This window comes from Sinocyclocheilus anshuiensis, unplaced genomic scaffold (genome assembly GCF_001515605.1).
Source record: "Sinocyclocheilus anshuiensis isolate Anshui unplaced genomic scaffold, SAMN03320099.WGS_v1.1 scaffold822, whole genome shotgun sequence".
NCBI lineage: Eukaryota > Metazoa > Chordata > Actinopteri > Cypriniformes > Cyprinidae > Sinocyclocheilus > Sinocyclocheilus anshuiensis.
The window spans coordinates 545588-557409 of record NW_015539892.1 but is presented as its reverse complement, the minus strand read 5'-3'; the positions used below and the strand labels follow the sequence as shown (position 1 = coordinate 557409).

The 11822-nt window shown below is 35.0% G+C and overlaps 1 protein-coding gene across 1 annotated transcript in view; it reads left to right on the top strand.

Moving 5' to 3' along the window:
• Positions 1 to 2514: 2514 nt before the first annotated feature.
• Positions 2515 to 11822, top strand: part of LOC107685802 (protein APCDD1-like) — a 14159-nt gene continuing 4851 nt past the window's right edge. Inside the window, exon 1 of the mRNA XM_016482521.1 lies at positions 2515 to 2858. Within this exon, the coding sequence (XP_016338007.1) occupies positions 2798 to 2858 (61 nt within the window). The 5' untranslated portion in view covers positions 2515 to 2797. The remainder of the gene's footprint in view (positions 2859 to 11822) is intronic.

Genomic DNA, 11822 nt, shown 5'->3' with positions numbered 1-11822 from the left:
ACAATAAACTGTATTAAATAACTATATGAATAAACTGAAATAACTCAATTCCACAATGGAAATGTGAAACACTGAGTTTGTGCAGCTTGTCTGGCAATTAGACACTGGATTTTATCATCACAGCAAACCACAAGTGGTGAAACTTAGCAACATGGTCTGGCGCTCCTCAGGGTTATGTCCGCAGTCTAACTCTGTTCTCACTCGTCACTTCTTTACTGCAACAAACACTACTAAATGAATGACTGATCGACACAGCAGTCACAAACAGTTATGAGTCTGTGGCCAAATATGACATCACAGAAGGCTTAACAAGAATTCAGATTCAGAGTTAATGAGTTCACATGCCAGTTCTTATTGCAAAAAGATTTTGGGTTTAGTGAGTTACAGATTTAATTTACCTTACCTAGCCCATAAAAACACTAATCAGTCCAATTTCTATGCATCTCTGAATCCAAACATATAAGTTAATTATTCAACTTGAACTCGTAACACAGAATCCAAACCAGAATCCAAAATAGTGAGTCATAAACTCTTCAAAAGTGTTGGGTAAGTTACTCAAAAAAAGTAATCCACTGCAAATGACTAATTACTACTTTAAAATTGCAATTTAATTACATTACTGCATTTAAAAAGTAATCAGATTACTAATTACTTTCAAGTTTACTTTTCAAGTTATCAAACCTAAAAAAATACACTACAAAGTGAAACTCATAGTTCTTTCAGTAATTTAATATTGTCTGAAAAATTACATAAGTATCAAAAAAAGCAACTTGCATTTTTTTCCTGTTAACAGTGAAAAGAACTTAAAATGTTCCGTCATTTTTTATCGTACAGTTAAGAATAATGCATCATTTGAAACTGTAAATGGTTTACTTTTATTTGTGCACACTCACAATATCAAAAAAATATTGTGCTTTTGTAAAATAAAGAAAACAAACAGGGTGTGCTTTCAGCCGTCTCAGTCTTCGCAAACTTCTTTCTGAAACGCGCCACAAAAATGAACCAAAACTCAGCGAATGAATAAAGTCTTTTCAAAAACAAATATTCTCTGATAAAGTAATCCATATGAAACCAACGCGAGGTCTAGTTTTACCCGTCTGAGCTCATTATCTGTAATGTGATCACGCCCACGCGCAGCGTGTGCTATTCATACTCCTATCATCCACGTGAGATGCGTGAACATGTAAACGCCCACATCACCTCCGTAAACAAAGCCTGAAGATTCATCAAGTTTAGCAAGGATACTTTTAGTTTCTAGAAGAAGACGTGCTGAGAGGAATAAGCTTTGTGTTTACCTCAGAAGAAGAACGCGATGCAATGCGCGGCTTGATCCGGCGGAGGAGATCATTCTGATGAGCAAGTCATTTATTCTTACTTATTTTAGTGTTATCGTGACATAAACTTGTATGCATTTTACTAGTTGGACTTTTCCCAAAATATAAGGCCAGACTAAAATATGTGAAATCGAGTGCAACATTTTTTAAATATGATAGGCAACCTTTCATTGCATCTAAATGCTGTACAACTCATCTGCATTTTTGCTTGCATTCTCCGGTGATTCATTAAAGGGCATACTGACGCACAAAACATGATTTTAAAATGCATTTAGCCTACTTCATATTTTTTTCTTAACACTGCATTTGTAACTTAAGTAACTAATTTTATTGACATTAGTAACTGTAATCAAATTACATACATTTAAAATGTAATGCATTACATTACTGCATTATCAGGAAATGTAATTAGAATACAGTAGCGCGTTACTGTATAATGCGTAATACCGAACTCTGCTCTTCAATGCATTGGCTGCAGCATCGAAGCACAAAGTACCAGTTTCAAGGCGTTCTCACCAGCACATTAAACACCATTAATGTCTGACTAAGCTTGTACTCATATTTTACCTTACACGCATGAAATCCATTTAATATATCATTAGAGTAGATATTTTATATTATTTATAGCTGGTATTTTTAATGCTATCTAGGGTCATATGTCATATATTTACAAATTTATTTTGTTGGACTGTACATCCACTGTGTTATCTCTATTGTATTGCATTTCAAAATCATAGCAGCTGGCAGTGTCAAGTTATAATTTCAATATACATAAACTTTTTTTCTCAGATGGCACCGTGCCATGGCTTTTTAACACCAACTATGCCCATATTATATGTGCATATGAGGTAAAAGGGAGAAAAGATTTAAAGCATTACAAAGTTTTGTAGGAAACCTTCTGCTTACCTTGCATCTGTCAAACTGTGTTTATATATAGGTGTGTGTGTGTTTGATTAACACATTTATGTTTAATCTAATGTTGCGGGCAGGTTTCTCAACTTGCTGGCTTTGATTGTGCCCTTTTGCACCTTACCCTGAGTGCTCCCCAGAGGGTTAATGCTGGGAGGTTACAAGTTCCCTCCTCTTTTCTCTCCCTCCCTCCCTCTCACACTCCCGCTCCACTCTCTTGCTCCTCTCAGCTGAGCAACCCAAAGACAGACTCTTACAAGCACCACACAGGTTTAACATCACCAGAGAGAGCACAGAATCAACAAGGGACGGACTTTCAAGCACCTTCAAGAAAGGAGATCTTGCACACTCAATGAGTCCTACCATGAATGGAAAACTTCACGTTTGAAGATGAAACTTGGATTAAGTGGATTAAATTTATCTGCATAACTGATAATATCTCATCTGACACGCTCTCATTGACGCAAACATCCAGGAGAGGAGCATTTTCAAAGCTTTTTCTTTTTAACCCTACATATATTTTAAAGTGATTTGGAGACTGTAAGTACCTGATCATGGCTGAGGAGAGACTTATTCACAGGTTGAAGACAACTTGGATGGTATTTCTCATGCAAGGTTCGTTAACTTATTGTCTTTTACCCTCTTTCGCTCTGACGTTCTAAATTAAGCAAATGGTTTTACCCATTTCAAGACACCATTTAAAATACTGGTAAATATTTTATTAAAAAAAAAATCATGAAACTGCATGATTATACACCTGATACTTTTGAATCATAAAATGTTTTTTATATTGTGATGCCAGTAAAAAAGCTTTTGAAGTCATACAAAGAGCTTTTTATTCTCTAGTTCTTTAGAAAACAAACTGGTCCTGGTTATTTTGAATGTCTCTCTTATCTGACACATGTCTTGGAGCCTTTACTAATGAGTTAATGATATAAATCAGGTTTGTTAAATAAGCGAGACATCCTAAATGTGCAGTGCTTCAGAACGGGGACTGAGAACCACTGTTGTAAAGAAACCAAATATGCTTAATCTGAAAAAGCTACAATGCAACTGCATTAACTTGATTAATCCAAAAGCACCATAGCAACTCAACAAATACAGCCAAAAATCTAAGAAAAGTGTTCTTTGCTGAACCTGAAGATCCTTTATTTTTTTATCATATTAGTACAGCCTAGATCTGGATTTGTCACAGATCCAAACAGGCAAAACAATCATAAATCAGAAACATATGATTACGCTTTATGGCTCATCTAAATGAATGAATCTTATGTGTTATGGTATTAGTGTAAATGTAAATAATCAAAAATATGAAATATGAGAATCTTAAGTATAAGCTTAAAGTATGGCTTATTGTTAATGTGTGAAAGTATAAGAGTAGCCAAGCAAAACTCCTACATTATCGAGACCAACCAGTCTGAGCATTTTCTATTGTATCAAAGTATTTTACTGCGCTTATTTTTCCGTCTGGATTTCACAAGAGTAATTAGGATCTAAAGGATGACAAACAGCTCTCAAGGAAAGGTTCAGCTAAAGTTTTGGAGCTTTAATTAACCTTAATAAAACATGACAAAACTAAACTTGTCCTTAAATTGTTAAAAGAAACTTTAACATCTTTTCTGAATACTTAAGATGTAGTTCATTCCTTGCTGTTGATTTCAATGCTGATGTTGGTGGGACATTTGTGCATGCGTAAAACATACGGTGGGGTACAAAAGTCTTGAAAATGCTCCTGGTTTGCATGCAAAAGATCTAATCAAACTATGAATTTAGAATGAAAATGTTGAAATTCACAATTTTGAAGCCCATACTCTTAAAAAAATAAAGTTCTTTACAGCACCTTCTTATCAACTACTCTATATTCGCTGTGTATGGTCTACAAAGTTCTTTGGAGATGAAAAATGTTTTGATGTTACATTTATAGGTTCTTCAGATCAGCATATCAGTTTCTGGTTTCTTTAAAGCACAACACAGATGGTTTTCTAAAGAAATACAGAATAAAAGTCAGCTCAAGGAACTTTAAAGGGGTCCTATTATGCTTTTTCACTTTTTCAACTTTAGTTAGTCTGTAATGTTGCTGTTTGAGTATAAAAAAGATCTGCAAAGTTACAAAGCTCAAAGTCCAATTCAAAAAGAGATATTTTATTTAACAGAAATCACTTTTCAAAAACTACAACGAACGACTCGTTTGGACTACAACGCATATTTCCCGGGATTTGTGATATCACAAATATACCACGAATGGGACGAGACCTGGTTGAGCTGCACTAGAGAAGGCAACGAGCCAATCACAGCACACACTGGCCCAGCTAACCAATCACAGCACACACTGGCCCAGCTAACCAATCACAGCACATTTCGTATTTAATTCGTAATGCCTTTATTTTATACAGGAACTATTCGTGCCGTTCATGCCAGACTGGGGAGAGAGGTGTTGTAATAATGTAAAATATGTGAAAAATAATGTTTTTCGAACAACCTAATATGAGAGCCTGTTCTAGTACACGCCCAAAACAAAATCAAGACTTTGTAAAATAGCATAATAGGACCCCTTTAAAAGGTTCTCAGATGGCATAAGGTTATAACTTTAATTTTTAAGAGTGCACAAGTAACAGAAATTTGGCTTGTTCTTGAAAATCAATCAAGTCAGTCAGGATAAGTTTAAAGAGCTTTAAATATAAATGGCAAAGAGTTTGGCTCGACACTGTGGTCTTACTCTCACCTTTCCCCATGCACTGCTCTTTTCACCTGTCAGTCTCCTCCACTGGCCCCGGACCCCTGTTTTTGTTCCAGGCTCTTTTAAAGTTAGCAGGGGTGTAGAGGAGGCCATTGTTTCCCGTGAAAGCAGATCACAGCCACGGAACTAATGCCACCATTAAAATAATGATTAGAGTAACAGGCCAGCGCCATTAACGACCCCTTCTGTTCGTATGCCATTTAGTGGCTGTTTTTCTTCTACGCTCTCGTTCCTTTCAGCCAGGGATGGTTAGGGTGATGAAGAAAGCAATAGGCTTCTGTTCTCACTATCAGGCCGCCTACAGAATGACAGAGAGAAGGAAAGACTGGCGCAATTACACCCGCCCCCCAAGGACTCATGGCAGTTACCCATGACCTCAGAGGTCAGTATGTGTGCATTTATGTGCCTGTACTTTATCTTTTCTTACAAAACATGGGCTTCTTTCATAAAACAGCAGAAGTAGATCTGCGAAAATGATTTATATCATGCCCATGTGCTTGAGTAATCTGCCAAAACAGATACTAAATGCAACACTTTATTGTAGTTGGCGGTTACACTTTGTCTACTTTGATTTAAAGTGGAAAATTATTTAACACAAGGTGATTTTACAAGAAGTTATGCCTCAACATTGATTAAAAAAAGCATGAAGGCTTTCCAGTATTAGGAATCGCCACCAAAATGTGTTCCAGCTGTTCAGCATTGTCTTTTCCTCTCCATTCCACCATTTTTAGAAATATGTCTGCTTTGAGATTCATGAGTAATATTCATAAGCAGACGACATGAGAGAAAGCCTGTCAGCCATTTATAGATAAAAGGAGGCCCAGTGCTTGTCAGAGAGACTTTGACTGATGCACAACACTTCAAAATCATCAATCAGCTAGGAGCAACAGATCACACCAGTTACTAACTGTCCCGTTAACTGATTTGGTTTGTGGTCAGCAGCGGGCTGGATTACTGCATCTATGGTTGACTAATGTTGGTGATGTATTGAAAAAAATATATATATATGTATATTCAGTTTTCACATTTTGACATAAAATAAGCCCATATACATGATATGTATAATATACAATTCTATTTAAGAGTTTGAGGTCAGTAAGATTTTTTAAATACGTTTATATAGCAGGGATGCATTACATTTATCAAAAGCTACAGGTAAGACATTTATAAAGTTACAAATAACTTCTATTTCAAATAAATGAATTGTCAAAAAAATCCCGACAAAATTTGATCACTGTTTCCACAGAAATATTAAGCAACAGAACTGTGTTCAACATTGATAATAATACAAAAGTTTATTGAGCAGTTAATCAGCATATTAGAATGATTTCTGAAGGATCATGTGACGCTGAAGACTGGAGTAATGATGCTGAAAATTCAGCTTTGCATCACAGAAATAAATTACATTTTAAAATATATTAAAATAGAAAACTGTTGTTTTAAACTGTAATAATATTTCATAATATCACTGTTTGTACTGTATTTTTGATCAAATAACTGAAGCCTTTGCGAGCATTAGAGACGTCTTCAAAAAACATTTTTTATAAAAAAAAAATCATACCATCATACATGTCAAAGTGATATAAGATGATATTATTGAATATCACTGAAATATTGCATTTTTTATTAGGATGCAAATTGGCATGACACCCACTGAAGTTAAAGTTAGTGTAACATAATCCCACTTATTTTAAGATATAGCGAAAGTTGTGTTAGGCAGATCAAGGTCAGAATTTGAGGGATGTGTATAAGTATTACTGTATTGTGCTTGTTGTTTTGTTCTTATGTTTATCTGTGATTATGATTACCTGCCAAGGGACCGCGGATGAAAACTAGCCATTGGCTAAATTCAGTACAATGCATGAAATGGAAACATTTATGTTAAAATTGTACATGGTCCCTTTTCAAACAAAATTTTAATAATAATAATAATAATTTAATAAGGTTAACTGCATTTGTTCCATAATTTGCTTTAACACTCAATTGATAACCAAATACTAGTTGTTTTTGGTTAGGTTAGCGAGATATTGCGTTAACTAGATGCAAATACCTAACAGAACTCAAAAGAATTACGGTTAAGTTACTCAGGAGTTCTGCTGGTTAGTCACTATCAGTGATGTTGAGTTAACCCTAGGGGTAACCGTTAGTTTGCGGGAGAAACTTTCTCATAATCCCTTATTTAAATGAAAACAACTGCTGGATTAAGCAGGTTTAAAGTTCATGAAAAAACAACAATGCTGCAGAATTATAAGGAAACTGAGTGGAGTGAGAAGGATTCTGGGGAAAAAAGCAGACATACACCCACCTTTTTTTACTTGGAGATAAAACTGCTCTGTACACAAATCATATTCACATTCACTTACACGCATCGACAGACAAACATATTCTCCTACTCTTTTCATAAACATATGCACATGAACATAAGCGTTCACACACCTTTGTTGCCCCTAGCGCTCATATGCATGCACACACATGCAGTCTCGACGCTCTATATGAAACTTGACCTTTCTGTAACTGTACTTCATCAGACAAAAAGAGTGTGACAGAGGGAGAGGGAGCGAGGAATCTGAGCTCTATCCAAAGTAAATGAGGTGTAAATGGGCGTTTTTTCATCAGGGAGCCGTTATCAAAGCAGGGGCCGGTGGGAGAGAGAGGCGGACGGTTGGCACAAAGGCAGGTAAACTCTGAAATGGGGCCATTTCATGCATTTGGCTGTACTGTAGTATAGTGATGATGGTATTAGATGGTGATAGTATTGTGCTTAAGATATATGCAGTGGTTCTGAATCATTACTATATTCATATACGATGATATATACTGTATAGTATGATTCAAAACTCTCAGAACACTCAGAAAATCTTTTTTTTTTTTTTACTTAAACATGGAAATAAATTAAGGTTTAGTGCCTGTTTTAATCGAAGCAAATACTATACAAGTGGCTTAAATACAATAAAGATATGAAATATTATAATTATTATATAATTCGTAAATCTAAATTTTCAGTTTGACTTTTCAAACTATTACTCTATAAAATGTATAAAATGAAAAAAATTATTCAAAATAGAATCATTTTCACTTACGCTAGGTTGCCAACATTTCTCATTTTCATTTTGATTATGTTGAAGTGCTGAATAAACTAAAACTATAAACTAAAGCGTAATAAAAAAAATACATAAACATGTTTTTTTAAAACATCAACATAAGAATAATAATGATGACAAAAACACAACAAAATTACTTGAACCTTAACTATAATTAAAATGAAAACAACAAAAAATGCTGGGTTAAATATAACCCAGCGCTGGGTTATATTTAACCCAACATTTTTTAGAGTGAATAATATATAAAAACAAAAATTTTAAATGAAAACTGACAAAACATAAAATGATTTCAAAATATTAACAAAAATGAATTTAATTAATATAATAGTTTATCACTGATATTAAAATAACACTGGTTTGATGTGAATGAAAATAAGGCCTTACAGTCCGTTCAATGTTTTAAGGTTCGTTGGCACATATAATATTCACAACTGGACTTTTTTTGTCCTCTGGAATGACATGTTTTTAATGTTTTATTGAATGTGTATTCAAAATTGAACTTGCGTCTCTCACAGTCTTATTTTCATTCACGTTAAATAGGCAACGGCAAATGGCAGGAGGAATGGTGGTAGAGAGGAAAGGGGACATTTTATGTTTGGCCACTCTTCAGTAATGACGCATTGGGGGTGAGAGAGAAGCTGTCCAAATTGAAATGACAAATAAAAACAAATACATGAAACCAGTCGGAGGTACTTTTGCTAGCCTCACTTCTTCAATAAATCAATGTCTCCAGTGTGTGTGTGTTTGTGTCTCGGGGTGTTGAATGGTTGGAATATTAGAACAGGTAGTTTACTTTGGCTCACACTAAAGGGAATTGCCTGCAAGCAAAGAGACCACACACACATTCTACCACAGCGCCCTCTGCTGCTCAATGTCATGTACTGCCGCTTTGACTAGGACACATGGGCGCTTCTATGGGAGGAAGAGAGAGTGAGGATCTTGCTGTGATATCCTCACAAAACTTACACCGTGTCTATACTTAGAGCTAGTCATATAACGCAACAACACCACAGCGCTCCCATTAACCAATTAAAGGGGCGTTTTACACACACACACACACACACACACACACACACACGTTGAAAACACACACACACACACACACACACACACACACACACACACACACACACACACACACACACACACACACACACACACACACACACACACACACACACACACACACTCCTGCTTCAGAGGTTTTGCAACAGGCAACCAATCCTAAACCTAAAGAGTGCCTGTCTCATTAAATATTCATGAGCTTTGAGAGGAGATAAAATGTCGAACAGTGGCCATTTCTGGCAAACGCAAATATATTTTAGAAAATGTTACCGTCTTAAAATCTGACTACCCATAGTAAAGTATTAAATTTTGAAATATGCCATGAACTATGGTTGAAAATGACCCTGGGTTAACAATTTCAATTGTGAAAAGCCCAGAAGCTAGCCTATATAAATGTGTATGTTGTCCAAGTGATCCACATGCAGATAGACAGTAACATAAAACAGGCCTGCATTGAAGAAAAAAACATACAGGAGAAACTCGGCTTGATTAGAGGCTGCTGAACCATCGAAACAACCATAAACAGGCGGCTGAAAAGCACATGCTAACTCTATCTAACATTATCACTTTCTTGTGATCATGAGCAACAAGTCGGCTTTCACACTGGCTCCATATTGGGGAAAAAAAAACTTAAAAAAGCAGAGCCTGGATCCCTCCCAAACAGCATAAGGAAATAATTCCCTTCTTTAGGGCAAACAGCTAGACTCAGCCTGACGTGCAATTATGCAATCAGAGAAATTCTAGGGCTACAGTTAACAAATGGGAATAAAAGCTTTTCTGTTAAGAGATTCTCTGAGAGCAGGTTTTATCTGATTAGAAGTTCCATCGAACTGATTTATAAACTTTGTAAGATACCGTTCAGTATTTTTAATTTTTTTTTGGAAGAAATTTTTCTCTTTTTTCAGCAAGGAAAAACAAAATGATCAAAAGTGACAGTAAAGACATAATGTTACAAAAGATTTCTATCTCAAATAAATGATTCATTAAAGAAATAAAATAAAAAAATCACGGTTTTCAACACTGATAAGAATAAGAAATGTTTCTTGAGAAGCAAATCAGCATAGAATAATTTCTGAAGGATCATGTGACACCGAAGAATGAAGTAATGATGCTGAAAATTCAGCTTTGCCTTACAGGATTAAATTACATTTTAATATGTATTAAAACAGAGTTATTTTAAATTGTAATGATATTTCACAATATTACTGATTTTAATGTATTTTTTAATCAAATAAATGCAGCCTTGGTGAGCACAAGAGACTTCTTTCAAAAACATACCGTCCCCAAACTTTTGAATGGTAGTGTATATTAAAATTATAATAATTTATTTATTTTTTTTAAAATAATTTGTACATCACCGTTTTTTTTTTTTTGACAGTAATAGAATAATAAAAATGAGAAAATGAGAATTACAAACAATTTACATTTAAAACCTCTCACCTCTAATTCATCATTAAAGTGTTCTGGGGAGAAATGCACTTAATTGTTATGAAAATAAACTGCCACAATACAACTAATTGTCCTAAAACTGGCTTCATGATTTGAGGGTGAAATGAGACTTGGACATGTAATTCAACCTGTTTGTATTTGGAATAATTATTTGACATTTGGCACAGGAGTAAAGGAAGTCCCAAATAAAGCTGTTTCTCTCCATCCCACACTTCTCTTTGGAGCAAGTTGTTTTTGTGTCCATGTACAGTAAAACACTTCTCAGCATGCAACTTTGCAAAGTTCTCCCTCTGCTAATCAGGTTTACTACACCATATATCTGCAATGTTCGTACTCAAGGACAGCTCTGTGGTGAGGCCAACGGCAAGGAGATTTACCGATCAAACAAAGATGCCCAGTGCCATGTTGACAAATCTCACTCCTCATGAGCTGGAACCATGTTTGCTTTTCTGACTGTTTAAAAAAATTGTCAAAAATTGTTGTTTTCATTGGCCAGCGCCACATATCCCTTCCCATTCCCTTGAAGATGGTGTCTGATTGAAGTGAAATGCCAAACCTCTGGCCTCGCGTCCCTCACCACAAATCATGGTCAGAGCAGGATTGGGATCTATATATGGCTCTAATAGACCACATCACGTTTCATTACACGGAAAATTACAGAAATGCAAAATCCTTCAACCACTTCCAGTTCAGCAGAATCCTGTTTATGGACCGTAAAAGACCATGAAGTGGAGGTACCAAAGCTTTTTGAAGAGGTTTTGTAAAGGTTTAATTTATTTGGAAATGTGGCAACAGAGTCATGAAAAGAGATTAGCACATTATTTCAAACTTAGACCTTCTGGAACAATTTCAGTGAAGCCTTTTGGATTTAATATATTGGCAACTCTTACAAGCAACAGCAATCCACATAAACTGTTAATTAGGACTAGCTTCAAGTTTATGAACACTTTTAGGAAATATTTTTATTAAAAACATTAACATACAGAAACTTTTTAGGATTTAAATGATCATTTTTTTAATACAAATATTTTCTTTTTTCAATACAATTTATACACATGTATGTGTACTGTAATTCACTAACTTCAATGATGAAAAAGAAAACAAACACTTACCCAAAAATGAAAATTTGCTGAATATTTACTCAACCTCAGACCATTCAAGATGTAGATGAGTTTGTTTCTTTATTTTATCAGCTGTATATATATATTATTATATATTTATCTATTA